At 40.4% G+C, this 22,379-nt stretch overlaps 1 protein-coding gene across 7 annotated transcripts in view; it reads left to right on the plus strand.

Annotated features, from left to right (window-relative positions):
- LOC105224889 (ankyrin-3) overlaps positions 1–22,379 on the plus strand; it is a 610,175-nt gene that overhangs the window by 536,663 nt on the left and 51,133 nt on the right. For 6 of the 7 annotated variants that reach the window (XR_007423214.1, XR_007423215.1, XM_049460054.1 and 3 more), the window contains 2 exons: positions 16,891–17,187; positions 18,061–19,929. Coding sequence is in view for 5 of the 7 variants with exons in the window: in XM_049460054.1 (XP_049316011.1) it covers positions 16,891–17,187; positions 18,061–19,929 (2,166 nt within the window). In the remaining 2 variants the exon portion in view is untranslated. Of the gene's footprint in view, positions 1–155; positions 233–16,890; positions 17,188–18,060; positions 19,930–22,379 lie in introns of those variants that run through there. The other variant, XM_049460055.1, reaches the window with a different exon arrangement.

Consider the following 22,379-nt stretch of genomic DNA (forward strand, 5'->3'; position numbering starts at 1 on the left):
AAATATGTACGAAAAACTGTTTCGTCGGTCTCACAGACATGTGCGCGGGTATAGGAAGGTTAATGAATTGTATTGAATTTTAACATAAAGAGATAGAAACTATCCTATGTCCGTCTCCTGGTTCTATGCTACCTCCCAACCATTTTTCAGTCAAATCGGTTCAGCCCATTTGGGAAAAGTATTAGAGTTTTTGGAATCAGCGCAAATCACAGATATCAACGCTTGTAACGCTGTAAGTATAACGGTCTTTTGTATTGTAGATAAGAATTTTTATTTTGAACGCTAAAAATGGGTTCTACGAAATCAAATTTCTGAAAACGATTCTGAAGCGATATAATATATTATTTCGTCTTACACAATCAAATCCTTAGATTCACAATCATATCCTTAGATTCGCCGTCACAGAGAACAAGGAGAAAGTTTAGTTTTGTGAGACTGACTTCAGATAAAGACTTTTTTGTCGCGTAAACCGGCGATATATATGGATTGTTTCTTTGTTAAAGTATTTATATACTTAGGGTACTCACAACGTGTCATAAAGCATCGCAGAATCATAAATTTTTATACTATTTTCAAAAATTTATTGTTGGATTGCATACTAAAATAAGTTAACGCAAATACAACTCTGAACGCTATGTTTTCTGATCGCTATAACTTATAACTTTATGAGACTATGTGAAACCCCTAACTATAAATATGTATATTACTAGATCTAAACCCGCTCGTTTGGAAGTTGGGACTGGCATCGTATCTTTATTACCTTATTGTCAATAATATCGTGCACTCATTGCAAATTACAATTGGAATTTTTTTTCAACAGGTCAGACCACCTGCCCATAATTGTCTCTATCGAGAACCCTCCCGATTTTGTTTCTGTGGACAGCCGTACTTTCGTTAACTTTAAAAAAACTAATTAGGTCAGCTTCACAGAATTTTCTGGGAACACGTTCAACGCTTTACCCATTCCTACCAACGTATTCGATGGCGAACGTCAATTCCGCAAGGTGATCGTAGCAACTACCGCTCGTTCCAGCCCGGCTGTAAGATTGCGGAACTTTGTCCTATATTCCTAGCCGAAGTAGCTGTTTAAGCACATAAGCGCGACACCTTACGCCATGCCGATCCCGGGGATCCCTGAATAAGTGATGTCAATTTGGAGATTCGGTGATTGGTAAATCAACATAAGCGGACAAAATAGATAGACCTTAGTTCCTGCAACCTCTCCACCGGTGAGAGTAAGTTTTGGTTTACTGCCAAGGTTTTGTCTAATACGAAGAGACATGATGACCGAGTTTAAGTTCAGTTCAATGGTCATGCCTTTTCAGACCCGAAAAAGTGCGCGAGCTATTTTAGCCGGCAGTTTACACTGCACCCTTCGGTAGACAAAGGTGAACGATGTGTTAACCGACGGCTACGCAAAATGCCAAAAGACTGCGCACCACTAACTTTCACCGATGAGGAGGCTCAGAATGTTATCAACAAAGCGAAATCGCCGAATCCATTGGCCCTGATGGAGTCAATGACCTGATGGTTGCTTATACTAAAACATCTAGGCTCGACGGGATTTAGCTACCCCACCAAGGTCTTCAACCTGCCGCTAACCACTCTCCAAATACCCGAAGACACCTTATGTCGAATATGTCGGTCAGGGTAGGAGTTAAATATATATAATATATAATTGCTTGGATTCCGATCCTCTGGTTGATGATTTACAGCTTAAAGTATTTCCCTGGCTTTGATTCTTACAATCTTTAAAAGTATAAAATGTTCGGTTGCACTCGAACCCTTACTTGTATAACTCATATATAATAATCTTAACACGGTAACAGTGCGAAAATGGACGGAATCGAACAACCACCTTTGAATTCAAGTACCTATACTTTACTTCTTACCGCAAATATATTCTGGAATAATCCTTTCCTGACCATGGTATGTCTATGTGTCAAAAATGTCACTATTTCCCTTAGATCCCATATACTGTGCTGTATATATTGATCAACATGTGAGCTATATCAATGAAAATGAAACAGTGTGTTTTACTCATAACAATGTATCTTTGTGCCTAAAATGGATAAAATTGAGCGAAAACTTGCTGTAGCGCCAATATAATAAACATATATCTTCCGTGTGACTTTACTCCTTATGATTGGGAGTAGTATGTGAGGTACATTAATGAATCTCTGGAAACATTTTATTATTATGTGTCGTTTTAGTAATATGCATAATTGAAAAAAATATATAAAATCGAATCGATACCACCTACAATGCCCATATTCTAGATATGCATAATGATTTTATTTTTATTTAGAAACCTTATGTGTTGGTGTTGTTGTTTTAACGGTTATTCAATCCCCGTTAGAATGGTAGGGATTATCCAAGTTGTCGTCGACGTCATCTAACGAGAGGCGCAAGAAACATGCTGTTTCGACGGCGTCGGACCAAAGAGAAAAGGGTGTCAGATGAGTGGGGTTGGCGGGCGGGACATGCAAAGCGGTGGGCAGTGTCATGCGGAGACTCATTGTACGCAGGACATAGGTCAGACATGTTGGGGTCTATTCTGGACAAATAGAAGTTCAATTATTTTTATTATTTATTTTTGAGAAAATTTTTTATTTCTTATTTATAATTTTTTATTCTTTATTTATAACTCAATGAAAAATCATTATGAATGATGAAACTCGTAAACGCTTAACTTAATCGAAAAATCATTACAGACCATTTTTATAGAGCAGTAAATTTCCTACAAAACTATGAGTTTCATCATTTATAATATTTTTTTTTTTCACTGAGTTATAAAATTAATAAGAAATAAAAAATTTTCCCAAAAATAATCAAACTTTAACTGTTAATATCTTTTAAAAGGTTGGGTTTACGAAAAAATCACATGAGACCTTTTTTGTAGAGCATTCAATTTCCTACAAAATTTAGGGATAGATAAGATAAGATATTTTTTCAAGTCGTTGGAAGCGAGGTATAAATTTTTCTATCTGATAATAAGAAAAAATAGAAAACTGTATGTAGGAGGACCTTCCCGTTACAATTAAAAACTCATATTTGGAGAGGCTTTCTTAGAGGTGTCTAGGAACCTATTTTTCCAATTACCAATCGAAAAAAAAAAATTTTTTGAATCGCCCTAGTGAGTTTAAGTTTGTCGTCGCTAGAGCAACGGAGTTGGCGGGGGGCTGCTCCATATCCTCTTGACTCGTGTGGGCATTGAGTCCAATCCGGGCCAGTTAATACGAGTATAAACGGCACTTATACACGAGTATATGAGAGACGCTGATAAAGCCAGTTCTGCCCTAATCAAATAAACAAGAGTATCAAACACAGGACTTTGAACTCATACTACACCATACCCGAATGCAAGACATGCATACACATGCATAGGCCGCACGACAAGCACTTGTTAACAACAAATAACACAATTAGACTTTAGACCTAAGCCACAAAACATGAATATGTTATCAACTTAAAGAATAATATATAACCCCATAGCATAATACGAAAACATGTTCATTAAGTATGTGAATTTCTAGAATAAAGATCATATTCTGCAAAAGAAAGTAAATATTTTTTTAACTATTCATAAATATATGAATTAACTGGGGGCTCAACTGCTTTTTGCTGGGAAGGAGGAGATCGCACAACAGGACATTGGCATCCTTAAGAGTCTTCGAAGCGCATAGAAAAGGACATCTAAATTCTTAAGCTAAAATCTTTAGTAAAGAAAGCCAAAATCTGTAAATCTTCCTTAACGAAGATAGACAGCCCCAAAAATGAGTCAAGGAGCAAAACGGACAATGCCAAACGAGGACGTAAATCCTTCAGCTACAATCCATACCACTCCTGAAAAGTACATAATGTCCTACATTCAGGATCAGTTCTCGAAATTGGACGAGGAAAGGAGAAAGGACAAGGAGTTAATACAACAATATACCAAGAAACCACGATGCAATACCAGAATGTAACAGATGTACAAATTGAAGTAATAAAGGAATTACCTATTTTCCAAGGAAACAATAAAGAATATACGATATGGAAGTCACATGTAATGAAATTTATGGAACCACTCCAAGTATTCCAGATCACACCTCAATTCTACAATATCATTACAACCTTTAGAAGAAGAATCACTGGCATGCAGATATGTTACTTGAATGCAACGACACACCTCTCAACTTCTACAGTATCATGGAAGCTTTGGACGCACTATATCACGACCCAAACGCACTGTATGAAATACAAGAACACATGAAGAAATTGGCACAACAACCAACAGAAGACTTGGACACTTATTTCCAATACACATTGACACTGCACAAGAAGCTGATTAAAAATACAGTGGACCTTCTAAAAACAGAAATAAATAACAAATATATTGAACAAGAATCTACAACACAATTTACAAATTAAAAAATAAAAATTTGGCAACAGCGTTAGCATCTAATTAATATTAAAGCTCAATGCAAACCTATGCAAGTGCTAAACAAATCGAAATACGATTACAATACACTACTTAAATAAAAATTTAAGACGACCTATCGAAATCCAAAAACAAAATTTAAATAACTTTTGGCAAAAACCAACTAATCAACATAGAATAATACCACAAAAGACAAATCCTTTTAATTTGAATCCACCAAAATGGCAAAATAATAATTTAAACCAATGACCAAGAAACCAATATAATTAGCCTAACCATAATAACAACTTCAGGCAAAATCAATTGCAACAAATGAGGATTAATTACAATTATGCACAACCTCAAAGAGTATTTAATACATACCAACCTCCACAAGAACGCATGGATGTTGACGAACCTCAAAGAAACAGTGGATACAAACGAAATCACTTAACAGAAACATCATTCTTCAACAGATACAAAGGATCAACACACACCAACAACCTGAACCTCAGCCACATGGAAGAAGCTGACGATACATCGCGAAACCAATATCCGTATGCAGATAACGATTTCGTCAATTCAGAAATAAAAAAAATATTAAAGAATAATATAATACAACCTAGTAGAAGTCCTTATAACTCACCAGTTTGGACAGTACTAAAAAAGGGTATAGATGAAAATGGAAAACCCAAGAAAAGATTAGTGATACATTTTCAATAATTAAATTCAAAAACTATAACAGATAGATATCCTATTCTGGATATAAATATGACAATTCAAGCGTTATGTAAAGCTAAATATTTTTCCACGATAGATCTAGAAGCAGGATTTCACCAAATTATGATAAAAAAGAAAATAGGGAAAAACAGCATTTTCCATAAATGGAGCAAAATATGACTTCATACGAATGCCCTTCGGATTAAGAAATGCACCCTCAATGTTTCAAAGATGTGTTGATGATATTCTACGAGAATATATAAACAAATTTGCGTTTGTATATATCGACGACGTGTTATTATATTCCTCGACACCTGAAGAACATATTAAACACATCCAAATAATAGTAAACGCATTACATAAAGCCAATATGAAAATCTCTGATGAAAAATCACACTTCTTTAAAAAACAAGTCGAATATTTAGGGCATATAATAGGATAACGGTAGATCCTCAAACCCTGAAAGAATTAAGGTCATTTTTAGCGGGATATTTTAAGAAATTTATACACGGATATAACAAATAACAAACCACTACAAGGAGAAAATAGTATAACAAGTAAAACAATGTCAGCTAAAAAAAAAAATTAAATTAGAAGCTATAAAAGCTAAACGAATAATTAAAACCAACTTAATTGAACAAGTTGCACTATTTCAAACAGATTTCTCAAACCTTTTTGATTTAACTACAGATGTAATTTCGCCATAGGAGGGAGGAAACACTTCTCCAGCCTGCTGAATGGCGGTGAACGCACAACACCAGGAGAAGGCGAACCCGATACCCCAATCGATGACGATAGAGCAGACGTTCCATTGCCCGACCATGAAGAAGTTCGAATAGCAATTGCCCGCCTGAAAAACAACAAAGCGGCAGGCGCATTGCCGGCCGAACTATTCAAACACGGCGGCGAAGAGCTGATAAGGTGCATGCATCAGCTTCTTTGCAAAATATGGTCAGACGAAAGTATGCCCAACGATTGGAATTTAAGTGTGCTATGCCCAATCCATAAAAAAGGAGACCCCACAATCTGCGCCAACTACCGTGGGATTAGCCTCCTCAACATCGCATATAAGGTTCTGTTGAGCGTATTGTGTGAAAGATTAAAGCCCACCGCCAACAAACTGATTGGACCTTATCAGTGTGGCTTTAGATCTGGTAAATCAACAACCGACCAGATATTCACCATGCGTCAAATCTTGGAAAAGACCCGTGAAAGGAGAATCAACACACACCACCTCTTCGTCGATTTCAAAGCTGCTTTCGACAGCACGAAAAGGAGCTGCCTTTATGCCGCGATGTCTGAATTTGGTATCCCCGCAAAACTAATACGGCTGTGTAAACTGACGTTGAGAAGCACAAAAAGCTCCGTCAGGATCGGGAAGGACCTCTCCGAGCCGTTCATTACCGAGCGAGGTTTCAGACAAGGCGACTCCCTATCGTGCGACTTCTTCAATCTGCTGCTGGAGAAAATTATTCGAGCTGCAGCACTTAATCGAGCAGGTACAAGAGTGTACAGCTGCTGGTGTATGCCGATGATATTGATATCATCGGCCTCAACACCCGCGCCGTTAGTTCTGCTTTCTCCAGACTGAACAAGGAAGCCACGCAAATGGGTCTGGCAGTGAACGAGGGCAAGACGAAATATCTCCTGTCATCAAACAAACAGTCGTCGCACTCGCGACTTGGCTCTCACGTCACTGTTGACAGTCATAACTTTGAATTTGTAGATAATTTCGTCTATTTAGGAACCAGCATTAACACCACCAACAATGTCAGCCTGGAAATCCAACGCAGGATTACTATTGCCAACTGGTGCTACTTCGGACTAAGTAGGCAATTGAAAAGTAAAGTCCGCTCTCGACGAACAAAAGCCAAACTCTACAAGTCGCTCATAGTTCCCGTCCTGCTATATGGTGCAGAGGCTTGAACGATGACAACAACCGATGAGTCGGCGTTGCGAGTTTTCGAGAGAAAAGTTCTGCAAAAGATTTATGGTCCTTTGCGCGTTGGCCACGGCGAATATCGCATTCGATGGAACGATGAGCTGTACGAGATATACGACGACATTGACATAGTTCAGCGAATTAAAAGACATCGACTACGCTGGCTCGGTCATGTTGTCCGGATGGATGAAAACACTCCAGCTCTGAAAGTATTCGACGCAGTACCCGCCGCGGGAAGCAGAGGAAGAGGAAGACCTTCACTCCGTTGGAAGGACCAAGTGAAGAAGGACCTGGCCAATTGGCGCCACGTAGCGAAGAGAAGAAACGACTGGCGCGCTGTTGTTGACTCGGCTATAATAGCGTAAGCGGTGTCTACGCCAGTAAAGAAGAAGAAGGAGTTTTATCACAAGAAAAGAAACCTACATATTTTATATCAAGAACAATAACAAAAACAGAAGAAAATTGTTGTACAACGGAAAAAGAATTATTAGCAATAGCATGGGCTATAGGAAAACTTAGGAATTATATTTACGGTATATCAGATTTAACTATACACACTGATCACCAAGCATTAATATTTTCTATCTCGGACAAAATCCAAATATAAAACTATACATACTCAAAACAAATGATAAATTCATTTAAGAATCAAATCATATTAAAGAAAACTAAACGAAAGATCATATTCTGCAAAAGAAAACATATATTTTTTTAACCATTCATAAGTATATGAATTAACTGGCCCGAAGAATTTTTTCTGCTGCGTTCGCGCCAAAAGGCTCCATCCAATCTTCACCTCGGTCAGGTGTAATACATGCATTGGATGGGACCATCTTAAGACCTGCTCAGGACTTAAGACCCATAGGGAGTGGACCACGAGTTACGTGACTCGATGTTGCCAAGGCACTACTGCGACATTAGCCTCTACGGCAATGCAATGTGCACCCAGTTCGCGCATTGCACCGGCACTCACCCCGAGTGGCGAGCAGAGAACCACCACGGCCCACAGGAGCTCAAACAGCAAAATGACTCCAATTCTGACTTGTCCTTCCCCAAACCTTTCTCCAGCTCCAATCCTCATGCGAGAACCACTCCACAACTCCTGGTTCCTCGCACAGTCTGGTCCGCTCGCCAGACCGTTATTCGTCAAAACGTCACATCAGTCAAGTGCAATTCTTGCACTGGCTAGTGTCACTTCCCAGCGTGGTCCGGTCTGAGTACCACTCGTGAGTGAGTCGTACGTTGCCCCATGCTGCAGGAGTTTGCCCCCGCAACATTTAACAGTGGCGTCGCCAAACAACACCACAGTGCGACAGTCGCCCCTGCGGGTTTTACAACTGCAACAAACACCACCCACACGCCTCTCCCTATCCCCCAGAATCACCCTTGGACACCCGCGTCAAACCCGAATACTACAAATGTACTGCAACGGACTCCAGAGTATGATCGAGGAGATAGTTTCACTCATGAATCGCGAACATCGATAGCTGCGGTCCAAGAAATCAAGATAAACAGCTGCTCAGATCTTCTGAGTTGTTGATCAAATCATGGAAAACATCAAGTAAGACCGGCATGTGGCATCTCGTGACATCGCACAGAAGATGGAAGTTAATCTCCAAATCTTATTAAACCATTTACAAAACAGCTTGATGATTATGTATGATTTGACGCAAAAAAATCTTCTGGACCGAATCAACGCCTTCGATATGCTACTGAAACGGAACGAACTCGACCCATTTTTGGAGCGGATGGTGACTGGCAACGAAATGGATCACATACGACAATATCGAGCGAAAACGGTCAAGCTGGGATTGACGGACAGGGAATTGGTGGGATTGAAAGGGAATCATGCACTATGAGCTGCTTCCATATGGCCAGAAGCTTAATTCTTCTATACTGCGAACAACTGGAGCGCTTGAAGCAGGCGATCGACCAGAAGCATCCAGAATTGGCCAACAGGAAGAGTGAAGTGTTCCACCAGGACAACGCCAGACCACACACTTCGTTGATGACTCGTCAGAAGCTACGGGAGCTCGGATGGGAGGTTTTATCGCATCCACCATATAGCCCGGACATAGCGCCAAGTGATTACCACCTTTTCCTGTCCATGGCGAACGTCCTTGTTGATGAAAAGTTGAATTCAAAAGAGGCTTGAGAAAATTTCTTCGCAAGTAAAGGTTGGTACGCAGCTCTCAAGTAATTGCTCAAGAAAAAAAATACATTATTTCTCAAGTAATTTTGACCACTGGTTACGCATTGTGAATGATCCACATTAGAAGAGCAAGAGAGAACAAACAAAGTAAACAAACTTTGTGCGTATGTATGTGTATGGTAACACAAATATTTTCATTGAGATTTAAGGAATGTTGTTGATGATTGGTTGGTTTAATACAACATTTCAAAATGGATTATACTTTATAATAATGATTTCAACTAATTTAGGATGAATTTGACGATTACTTCGAATTTCCCTCAAGAAACAATTGTTGATTTGATGTTTCTTCGCAAAACCAGGTTTGCCATATTCACATTTTATTGAAAAAAGTATTAAAAATTAGTACTAGATTTCTTGAGAGCTGCGTACTAGCACAAGTAACTTTATCGCAGGAACGTTTCTGGACCGTTTCTTAAGCGTTTTTTTATATGAAGTTTTTACGTTTCTTGAGAGCTGCGTACTAAGCTTAAGGAGGGGGGCTTCTACGAGGGGAGTATTATGAAGTTTCCGTCTAGACGGCGCATATTTGAGCTAAATCCGATCACACTTTTTTTATAGAGCATTGAATAAATAGCAAAAAAGCGGAAGGGAGATATTTGACAACCTAATATCAAAACACTCCAGCTCTGAAAGTATTCGACGCAGTACCCGCCGCGGGAAGCAGAGGAAGAGGAAGACCTCCACTCCGTTGGAAGGACCAAGGGGAGAAGGACCTGGCTTCGCTTGGAATATCCAATTGGCGCCACGTAGCGAAGAGAAGAAACGACTGGCGCGCTGTTGTTGACTCGGCTATAATAGCGTAAGCTGTGTCTACGCCAGTAAAGAAGAAGAAGAAGAATATCATCCAGTTACATGTTGCCCTACAGGATATCACCCGCATATAGGTGCGCTGCTCGTGGTGAAAACCATTTGGTACTAGGCTACTTTGATGCGCATCATGATCTTTGGCATTCCTGCCTGTCAAATGATCGTATAGGGATGGAGCTGGGGGAACAGATTGACGTTCTGTACAATGAATGGCGAAGCACCCACCAGTTATGGGCACCTGCGATAGCTCGCCCGATATTATCATTGCTAGGGTCGGTCTGATAAATAGCATAACCTGGCGACATATTCTAACTCTCGCATCAGACCATCGTACCTTCGTTAACTTTAACAAAGCTGTTGTTGTTGTTGTTGTAGCGGCAGAGTTCTGCCGAGTTGACAGTCCTTGGCCGGATAAAAATCCAGGTCCGTTCCGGTTACGTAGACCCGACTGTCGTGGGAACAGCTTTAACAAAGCTCACTGGGTCGGCTGCACAAATTTTACTGGGAACACCTTAAAAGCCTTAACCACGTATTCGATGACGAACGTCAATTCCGCAAGGTAATACCAATACCATCTATGTATATGATTTATAGTCATTCCCGACATTTAAAAGATACGTATACAAATTTAGCAACTGAGAAACTATTAGTTAATGAGATATAACATTTTGTGTGAAGCATCTTGTGTTAGTTTACAAAAAAGTGGATCAAATAGCATTTCGTGGGGGAAGGAATACAATTGAAAAATAGGGTTTAATTTGGACTCTGCACCAGAGAAAAAGAGTTTTGCTAAGTTGGAAAGAGGCGAAATAACCAAAGTTGGTGCCACGAAAGTTCATAGTCCAAGAAAAACAACGAATTGCTGATTCTGAGAAGTATTGGAGTGGTCTTTAATTGTAATAAAACCGAATTTGTGAGTCGGTATGTGACAGCAGAAACATGGTTCCCTTGTTTTACACTGGAGTCAAATTGACTGACAGCCTAGCGGACTGTACATGATCCTCAAGCGTGGAAAGACGAAAAAGTCAGCTGTCAAGGTTATGACATCAGTTTTTTGGGATGGTATAATAATTATAAAACTGATTGCTGAGCCAGTTATAATCCATTGTACTGTGTATTTGGTCGCAGTTCTTTCCACCACTTCCAATATTTAACAATTGTATTATATTATATTTGAGGAAGGATCAGTTTCAAATTCTACGCATATACTTCAACGTTTCCGTTTAAATACTGCACTGCAATGTTCGAATGCTTCGAAAATATTTATCAACACTGCAGTTATTCCTCTATATTTTACGTAAGATGCCGCGTTTAGCTTGTTATGAATGCATTTGCGTCCTTCGTTCATAGTGCAAATGTCAATGTAATTATTTATTGTGATATTAAAAATATCTGACGGGTTCATGCCAAAAAAACTGCCTTGTTGAGAAGCAACAAACGGTATGTATGTATTCATACGAAAATTAGTGTTTTTCTGCATTCGCTTTGTTTTGCTATTTTTTCTTTTACTTATATCTTTTTTTTGAAGCAATAAAATTTTCAAATGATTCTTCCACGAATTTTGAACTTATGCTTATGATTTGAAATACAATTTTAGTGTTAACCTTCCTGTACCCGCGCCAAATGTTTTAACACCTATACCCGCGCACGGTGTGACAGACCGAGACTTTGACTCCTCTTACCTTTTTATTTTTCTATAAAACTGTTTATATTTTTTTTATTTTATAGGAACTAAATGATGTAAAAAAACAAAAAATATCAGTTGTTAGCGTAAATTATGTAACGGGTGATTTTTTTGAGGTTAGGATTTTCATGCATTAGTATTTGACAGATCACGTGGGATTTCAGACATGGTGTCAAAGAGAAAGATGCTCAGTATGCTTTGACATTTCATCATGAATAGACTTACTAACGAGCAACGCTTGCAAATCATTGAATTTTATTACCAAAATCAGTGTTCGGTTCGAAATGTGTTTCGCGCGCGTGTTTTGTTCAGCGATGAGGCTCATTTCTGGTTGAATGGCTACGTAAATAAGCAAAATTGCCGCATTTGGGGTGAAGAGCAACCAGAAGCCGTTCAAGAACTGCCCATGCATCCCGAAAAATGCACTGTTTGGTGTGGTTTGTACGCTGGTGGAATCATTGGACCGTATTTTTTCAAAGATGCTGTTGGACGCAACGTTACGGTGAATGGCGATCGCTATCGTTCGATGCTAACAAACTTTTTGTTGCCAAAAATGGAAGAACTGAACTTGGTTGACATGTGGTTTCAACAAGATGGCGCTACATGCCACACAGCTCGCGATTCTATGGCCATTTTGAGGGAAAACTTCGGACAACAATTCATCTCAAGAAATGGACCCGTAAGTTGGCCACCAAGATCATGCGATTTAACGCCTTTAGACTATTTTTTGTGGGGCTACGTCAAGTCTAAAGTCTACAGAAATAAGCCAGCAACTATTCCAGCTTTGGAAGACAACATTTCCGAAGAAATTCGGGCTATTCCGGCCGAAATGCTCGAAAAAGTTGCCCAAAATTGGACTTTCCGAATGGACCACCTAAGACGCAGCCGCGGTCAACATTTAAATGAAATTATCTTCAAAAAGTAAATGTCATGAACCAATCTAACGTTTCAAATAAAGAACCGATGAGATTTTGCAAATTTTATGCGTTTTTTTTTAAAAAAAAGTTATCAAGCTCTTAAAAAATCACCCTTTATTACTTTAATGACTATCAGTCTTTCCAAAACTTTCCAAAAAAAAAATATGTACGAAAAACTGTTTCGTCGGTCTCACAGACATGTGCGCGGGTATAGGAAGGTTAATGAATTGTATTGAATTTTAACATAAAGAGATAGAAACTATCCTATGTCCGTCTCCTGGTTCTATGCTACCTCCCAACCATTTTTCAGTCAAATCGGTTCAGCCGTTCTTAAGTTATAAATGGTGTAACTAAAACGACTTTCTTTTATATATACACACATACATTCGCTTGGATTCCGATCCTCTGGTTGACGATTTACAGCTTAAAGTATTTCCCTGGCTTTGATTTTTGCAGCTTGCAAAAGTATAAAATGTTCGGTTTCACCCGAACTTAGCCCTTCCTTACTTGTTATATGTGAGGTTAACGGGATGTTTTCCGGAAAATGAGGAGGCCGCTTTTTTGTTGATTTAAACAAGCTTCGATGAAGCAGTAGGTTAGCTACTATACTAATAAAACTATTTCTTCAAATTTATTTCAAATACTATCACCCTAAATTATAAGGGTGAAAGTTTGTGTGTATGTTTGTTACTTTGTCACAGCTAAACTGCTAGAGCGATTTAAAATCTGGCATTGAGTTAGCTGACAACTTTGCTACTGCAAGAAAATATCTTACTCCAATGGAAAAATGGCGCCCAATTCGTACGTACAATATTGAAGAGTACAGTAGACATGTTGCCTGTTGTTAAGTCGGGGCCGCGAGGGGTGCACATCCAAATAACGTTGAATTCGTTTAATAAGTAGTTTAAAGTAAACATAGGTTGTATATTTTAGTTTAATAGAATTATGCTAAAAAATATTCTGGTAATAAGCAAGCAGTATTTGTTAGTTCGTAATTGTTGTTTAATGTACTTAGTTAAGGTAGGTAAGTACCCCAGTCAAATAATTAATATTTTTTCTTGACTGTTGTGATTAAAATAATTAAAAATTAAACAACAAAATTATATTTAAATATAGATTTCTTAATTTAAATATTTATATGTACAAAAAATTATTTCAATACAAGTACATATATTTTATTGTAATACCCTTTTGTATTTTCGCCAATTGAACACGATGAGGTATTGACTCAACCAGTTTTTTAGCACGCACATATGAATTTTGTCCCATTCGGCCGAAATTTCAAATTTTAGATGCCTAAAGTTGTCATTTAGCTTGAAATTTGCATAAATTTTGCTTCTTGCGTATACACTCGATTTTCATATACATACATACATACATCTTTTTTTATTATTCCATGTAGTACTAGTACTGTTAACCTTTTAGCTACAACTTCTTTAGCTAATTTTATAGATTAGTCCCACAGTTCCCTTATACCGAGTTGTTGACGAGTGCTCTCAGAGAGCAGGAGTGCAAGCCGAGTAGAGAATCGTTCGACTGTCTGTTGTGATTGCAGCTTTTCGACGTCGAACCTTCCTTGTGTTTGTTGGCGTGCGTTTTTTGCTGCACAGAGGCGGGTGCGAATCTTGGCTGCAACAAGATAGTGGTCCGAGTCGATGTTAGGACCTCGGAGCGCACGCACATCTAAAACACTGGAGACGTGTCTTCCGTCTATCAAAACATGATCGATCTGGTTGGTAGTTTTTCGATCCGGAGACAGCCAGGTAGCTTGATGTTTCTTCTTATGCTGGAATCTAGTACTACAGGGCACTCAAACACCTTATATAAAAATTTCTCTACGCCGAGAACAAGTCCATATAATTGGTAATCAGAGAGCTCCTAGATAAGACAAAATGCTCGACGACTTGAGAGAGATTTTACTTTAATATCCCTCTAACTAAGTCCAATTAACCTGCATGGACTCATTCCACATAATGTTCCGTGAAAACCGCTTCGCTATATCAATTTTCCGTAAGAAGCCTCAAAAGGTAGACGTACTCTTAATATTAATCTGAGAGGCACCGCGGAAAACGTGTCCGTTGTCAACAGCTGGGGGGTTCCATATTCACCGCTGTTTTGAAAATTTTTTTAACTTTCACATAAGTCTGGGGTTCACAGCTCCATCCAGAATATATAGGTAAATACATAAATAAGGGCAGTGACCATGCCGTTTTCACCGATCAATGTTTCTGGTGAGTTTGCTTGGGCGTTGCTCTATGCAAAAGTGCCGTGGTAATACCCATGAAATGTGCCACGAAAAGAATGGAAACATCACCTGTAGTGCACACCCGTTAACGGTTGGCCTGGCATGATGTCCTGGGTAGAATTTATACCCGTTTATTTATATAGATAAAAACGCTTTGACCATGACCATGACATGAGATAACACTACCCATCGATGAGAAAATTCTTAACGAAGTATTGAAACTTATTGAGGATAAAATTGTTGCGAGTTTTGGGAATTTACTGCTCGATTTCACTATGCCTACCCCGAAAAGAATAAAATAGCTGTAAACTCTTTTTGATCAAAAAGCTTCATTACGATACTGTGTTTTAAGAATTCAAGTCGTCGAAACAGAGTCCCTGTTACTTGCAGAGCAAAGGAAAATTTTTAATACAATAACGAACAGCGTAGGTAGTAGAGATAGGCATTTTTTTCCGTGAAACACAAGGGAACATCCGAAAAACTGCTGAACTTGCCTCTGGCACAGTAGCGCAAAGACAAAGTGGTTGGGCTGTCCGTTGCATCCTCCGGAATAGCTGCAACCTGGCTAAGTGGTGACAGAACCGCATACTCAGTATCATGAAATGGTGCAAATCGAATGTGTTGGATAAAGTTACAGTAATCCTCAGCCATCATCAGGTGGCTGTATATCATCATCGTAAGGCTTATTGTCACTTATGGAGCGGTTGTTTAGGCATCGTACGTAACACAAACTGCAAAGACTTGCTTACGTCTGCGCTTCAGGAGCAGTACGCATATGCCCAATCGCAGACTTGAATTCATCCTGGAGCTCACACCGCTCCATCTAGTGATCAAACAAGTAACGAAGTATACCATCATGCTCATGGCAGCAGAGGTGTATGGTAATGTGAGGATAATTTCGTCTCAACAATTGAAGGACTTAGGAGAAGACATGCCACTGGCCCTTCTTCCCAGAGACAGCGTTACGAAGAGGGTAAACATCACAAAATTTAAAGTTACTCTCGGCAACAAGACAGAGTGGAGTGATTCCACACTCGACTTGTACTGAGAGGCAGCACCATCCAGTGGTACACTGACGGCCGGAAAACATCTGAAGGCATTGGTGCAGGCATTGCGGGACCGCATAACTAGCTTTCCATACCAATGGGATGTTTTCCAAGTATCTTTTAAGCAGAGGTGATATAAGTCAGTGTGCAGAACTTAATCTCCAACGCCACTATCGTAACCAGCGCAACACTATACTCAGTGATAGTTAAGCGGCACTAAAAGCGATCTAAGCCTATGAGATCAAATTCGCTATTAATGGAGTATTGTGTAAAAAGGCTGAACCGCTTATCAGGTTGCAACCGTATACACCTGATCAGGGTGCCAGGTCATAAAGGGATAGCATGCAACGAGCTGGCCGACGAACTTGCCCGCTCTGCTGCGGTTTCTAGGATGATGGGGCCAGAACTATGCATTGTGGTGGGGTCCCATAGCATAAAGGATCTGCTTCGCACATAGAAGAGAGTGACAGCGTGGAGAAATGTGTCATACCAATCTGCTGTTGGGAGGTTACAACCTAACAAGGTTTGAAGATATAATCAGCTTCCCTTGAGTAAAATTCCGTTTCGTTGTCTGCAGGCTCAAGAAGCAACCAATAAGTACATAGCCTCTTGTGAAAACTGCTGGTTTTCCAACGTAGAAGCGAAACTCCAGATTGATTATAGATTGTCAAGCAATTTACGGAAGCAGGCTCAAGGCATTTGCTTCCTTCTACGTGAACAGGGATCACGTCATCTCCATTGGGCACAGAGTCCTGGGCCTTTGTGACTATATGTGATAGAAGAAAGGAAAACAATAGACGAAACTTTTAGTTAGAATGATCGCTTCTCAGACTAATGAGAATTAATGACAATTTACCAAATTTCTTTAATTTCGCTATATAAAAAGTAATTGCATGTTTTTTCTCATTGTAGAATGGCTTAAATGCGCTCCATTTAGCATCTAAAGATGGTTATGTCGATATCGTGAGTGAACTGCTACGACGTGGCATTAAGGTAGATAATGCCACAAAAAAGGGTAATACAGCATTACATATTGCGTCATTGGCCGGCCAAAAAGAAGTCATTAAATTACTTAATCAGTATAATGCAAATGTTAATGTTCAATCATTAAATGGTTTTACGCCCCTTTATATGGCAGCCCAAGAAAATCACGATGCTTGCGTGCGTTTTCTATTATCAAAAGGAGCGAACCCATCACTCGCCACTGAGGTAAGTCTGAAAATGTTTCTATAAAACAAAGCACATTAATTTAAGTACCGGGTAAATGAAAATGATTTATGTTTCATACGTATTGGGTTGTCAAAAAAGTCTTGCGGTATTTTCGCTAGTTGGCGCTGAAAGCGCGTAGTTCTAGTTTTATTCGTCGCATCGGGTCATGCTATACCTTTTTGGAAAGCTCATTTCACGTGCTGATTGATTGTCGTTTCTTTTAAGTCGTTCGTGAGTTATAGCGTCGCAAACATGGAGCAAAATAAAGAGAAAATACGGCATATTCTACAGTACTACTACGATAAAGGCAAAAATGGATCTCAAGCCGCCAATAAAATTTGTGCAGTTTATGGACCCGATACAGTTTCCATTTCCACCGCACAACGATGGTTTCAACGTTTTCGTTCTGGTGTAGAGGTGGTCGAAGATGTGCCACGCTCCGGAAGGCCTGTCGTCGAAAATTGCGATAAAATCGCTGAATTGGTCGAATGAGACCGGCATAGTAGAAGCCGTAACATCGGCCAAGAGCTGGGCATGAGTCATCAAAAATTCATGCCAGTTTTAATAAAAAAAAAATAAAAAAAATTCAATAAAAATACCGCAAGACTTTTTTGACAACCCAATATTTAAAGACAATCGAATGTGTTAGACACTACTTATAAAATAATTACTTCGGCTGACTGAAGCTGTAATACCCATTATCTCTGGGTGCATCTCTTTTAGAAACTACATGTATAAACTAAGCGGATCCGGATTTTTATCCGGCCTCGAAGCTAATTCAGGAATGTTTTTGCTCCTTCAACAACACTATATTCATTAGTTTATACATACATTTGAATTGTTCCAATTATTCGTATATTATTGTTTTTTTAGGATGGATTTACGCCACTGGCTGTTGCCATGCAACAAGGTCACGATAAAGTAGTTGCTGTTCTTTTGGAGTGCGATGTTCGTGGAAAAGTTCGTTTGCCAGCACTACATATTGCAGCTAAGAAAAATGATATGAATACTGCTAGTTTATTATTGCAGAGGGAGGTCAATCCGGATATTGTGTCTAAATCGGGATTTACACCATTGCATATCGCAGCACACTATGGCAACGTACATATTGCTAATTTACTGATCGATCATGGAGCCGATGTAAATTTTACGGCGAAACATAATATAACGCCTTTACACGTTGCCTGCAAGTGGGGTAAAACTAATATCCTGGATTTATTACTGTCAAAACATGCAAATATTAATGCTACTACGCGTGATGGTCTTACACCACTTCACTGTGCAGCCCGTTCGGGACATGTCGATGTCCTTGAGATATTACTTGCGAATAATTCCCCCATACTTTCGAAGACAAAAAATGGGCTTGCTCCACTTCACATGGCAGCACAAGGTGAACACGACGAAGCAGCTCAACTACTGTTGTCGCACAAAGCACCTGTTGACGAAGTAACCGTTGACTATTTAACTGCTTTGCATGTTGCAGCCCATTGTGGTCATACGCGCGTTGCTAAACTTTTACTGAATTACAACGCCGATGTCAATGCTCGCGCTCTTAATGGGTTTACGCCGTTACATATCGCTTGTAAAAAAAATCGCATCAGCGTCGTTGAATTACTGTTGAAACATGGTGCAGTGATTAGTGCCAAAACGGAATCGGGTCTGACGCCATTACATGTTGCTAGTTTTATGGGTTGCATGAACATTGTCATATATCTATTGCAGCATGATGCTTTACCCGATGCACCAACTGTTCGAGGAGAGACACCACTACATTTAGCCGCTAGGGCGAATCAAACAGATATTATACGAATTTTACTTAGAAATGGTGCACAAGTTGAAGCACGGGCCCGAGAAGGTCAAACACCACTTCATGTAGCCGCACGTTTAGGAAATATTGACATAATTATGCTTATGTTGCAACATGGTGCTAACATTGATGCTTTAACCAAGGACATGTATACGCCATTGCATATTGCAGTGAAAGAGGGACAAGAAGAGGTTGTTCAATTACTGGTCGAAAACAATGCGGGATTAGATTCAGTTACTAAAAAAGGATTTACCCCACTGCATTTAGCAGCTAAATATGGTAAGGGCAAAGTTGTGGCCTTACTATTACAGCGTGGTGCTAAAATCAACTACCAAGGCAAGAACGATGTAACGCCTTTACACGTGGCGACACATTTCGATCACCCGAAAGTTGTATTTTTACTACTTGAGCGAGGGGCTTCACCTTTGCTTTGTGCTAAAAATGGACACAGCGCCTTGCATATTGCAGCTAAGTATAATGAAATGGAAATAGCGCAGCAACTACTGCAACATGGTGCAGATCCTGATTGTCTCAGCAAATCTGGCTTCTCACCGTTGCATTTAGCGGCACAGGAAGGTCATGTTGATGTGGTGAATTTATTGTTGGAGCATGGAGTTAACGCCAACGTTCAATCCAAAAATGGTTTAACACCCCTGCATTTGTGTGCTCAAGAAGACAAAACTGATATAGCACAAATACTCATCGATCATCAGGCTAATATATCCGAGCGTACCAAAGCCGGATACACTCCTTTACATATAGCAGCACATTATGGTCAAATAAAGATGGTAAAATTTTTACTAGAAAATGATGCTAATATCGAAATGAGTACTAATGTGGGTTATACGCCATTACATCAAGCAGCACAGCAGGGCCACATAATAGTCATCAATTTACTATTGCGGCATAAGGCTAATCCAAATGCCGTTACCGACGTAAGTACATATATTGGCAAAACAATTAACTCAAATGTGATAATTTAGCATTAACTGTTTGATATGTTAACTCATTTTCCCTATTACCCTATTACGGTGTACTACTCAAGAAATACAGAATTTTACAATTTGGTATAATCAAACATTTCTTAATGAAAAAAATTCCAATTCTAAGCAATTTATTTTATTTTATAAAAGTAAAATCATAGTACTGAAGTTTCGAGTTAGCTTAAGTTAGATGGTTGATCAAGAGATCGCACATGGACTAATAGAAGTAGTCCTTTGTGAAGCCATTGAAAATCGAACTCCCGTGTTCGGACTTAGATATCGGCAAACCGTTTAGTATCCAATACAGATTTGCAGAGGCGCTGTCTAAATCTTGACCTCCCAAAAGCAGGGCAGTCAAAAAGGAAGGGCTGGCTACTTTCTACTGCATCTTCTTCCAAGCAGCTTCTGCATGCGGCGTCCGGTAAGATTCCCAGTCTTACAGCAAATATGCCAATAGGGCAATGGCCCGTCAGGAGCCCCATCATTAATGAGAGGCTAGCCTTACTAAGAGCAAAGAGATCACTAGATCTTCTGCGATCCATCTTGGACCAAAAGGCGTTTGCGACCGCGCAGGTACCAATGCTGGACCATCGCTGACCGAGCAGCCGCGAGGCCCAGCTATCCAGCAGTTAAGAACAGGAGGATGCAGGAGCACCTACCCGTTCCCATTCTACCGATAGCGATTCTAGGGTACCTTTCCTTGCCAGCTCATCAGCCTTGCAGTTACCTTGAACGCACTGTGAATGCGTTCAAGGCTAGTATCGCCGCTCTGTTATCTAAGTGAATGGTCACTTCTCTGAAGGTAGACACTCTTTTGAGCAGCATATCTGCTGCTACCTTGATGGCTGCAACCTCAGCCTGGAAAACACTGCACTAGTCGGGAAGTCTGAAGCTGGATTTTATGGAGAGCTCCCGACAGTAGACCCCTCCACCAGCCTTCCCCCCCAGCTTCGACCCATCCGTAAAGAAGCTTACTGCCCCTATCCTCCAGTGACTTCTTCCCTGCCAAACCTTCCTCGTCGGTATATGTGCAGAGAAGGAGTCACCGGAGTTCGATATGGCGACTCCATGATCCAGATGATCCGGTATGCAGTAAAAGCTTGTGAGGATATCCGAGTGTTCAGATGCACGCCCCTTTAGGAACCCAGACTCCCTGAGCCTAATAGCCACCTTTGCGGCCATACACCTTCCGGCCATATTCAGGATTGCATTTAGTGCCATGGTTGGGGTGAACCTTAATGCACCACACATGCTGATGAGCGCAGCTCGTTGAACGCTCTCAAGTTTCTTTGCAAGTGTGGTCTTCTGCAAAACCCTCCACCACATGAAGACTCCATAGAACATTATGGGCTTGACTATGGTGTCATAGAGCCAGAGTACCTTCTTCGGTGAGAGGCCTCGCCTCTTGCCAATAGCTTCTCTACAGCAATATAAGGCAATCGATGCCTTTTTGGCTCTCTTCTCGATATTCGGCTTCCATGAAAGCTTCTTATCCAGGACGAGCCCTAAATACTTCACTGTATCCGCCCGTTGCAAGCGGATACCTCCCAATAGCGGTAACGGCGCCTCTACTAAATAAAACCATTTTTGTTTTATTAGGATTGATGGCAAGTCCACTTTCGACCGCCCATTTTGTTACAACGCTGAGATATCCCTGCGTCAACTCATACACGGTGCTCAGAAACTTTCCTTTCACCATAAGTGCTACATAGGCAATCACCTGACAGCCAAGATCCTCTAGCTTTTTGAGAAGGTCGTTAACGACTAGGATCCATAGAAGAGGAGAAAGAACCGCCCCTTGAGGGGTTTCCCTGCTCACACTCCGCCGCGCGCTCACGTGGCTCATTCTGTTTCGACCATTCTGTCGCACAGGAGGCTGAAAATTAGGTGCTTGAGGTTCGATTCAACCCCAAGACCGTCTTGTGCAGCTACCACTGCCTCTGGCAGGACATTGTTGAAAGCTCCCTCAATATCAAGGAAGGTCCCAACCGCGAAGTCCCTACCCTCAATTGCTTCCGCAAGCCACGACACGATAGTGTGCAAGGCAGTGTCCACTGACCTTCCTTTACGATACGCATGTTGCGCCCCTGATAGATAGTCCCTCGGAATGCGCCTCCTTAGATACCAGTCCATCAGCCTCTTCAAAGTTTTTAGTAAAAACGAGGAGAGGCTGATGGGCCTGAAATCCTTGGCCGTGACGTGGGAGCCCCTGTCAGCCATTGGGATGAACGTATCCCTGACTCGTCTCCAGGCCCCCGAGATGTAACCTAATCTGATGCAGTTCGCATAGATCGGTGCCAACCAGCCGCATGATACCTTAACAGCCTGCTGCAGCTGTGCTGGTATGATGCCGTCCGGTCACGGGGACTTGAACGGTTTGAACGAATTTATCGCCCAAGGCA

Source organism: Bactrocera dorsalis, chromosome 6, assembly GCF_023373825.1.
Source record: "Bactrocera dorsalis isolate Fly_Bdor chromosome 6, ASM2337382v1, whole genome shotgun sequence".
NCBI classification, from domain to species: domain Eukaryota; kingdom Metazoa; phylum Arthropoda; class Insecta; order Diptera; family Tephritidae; genus Bactrocera; species Bactrocera dorsalis.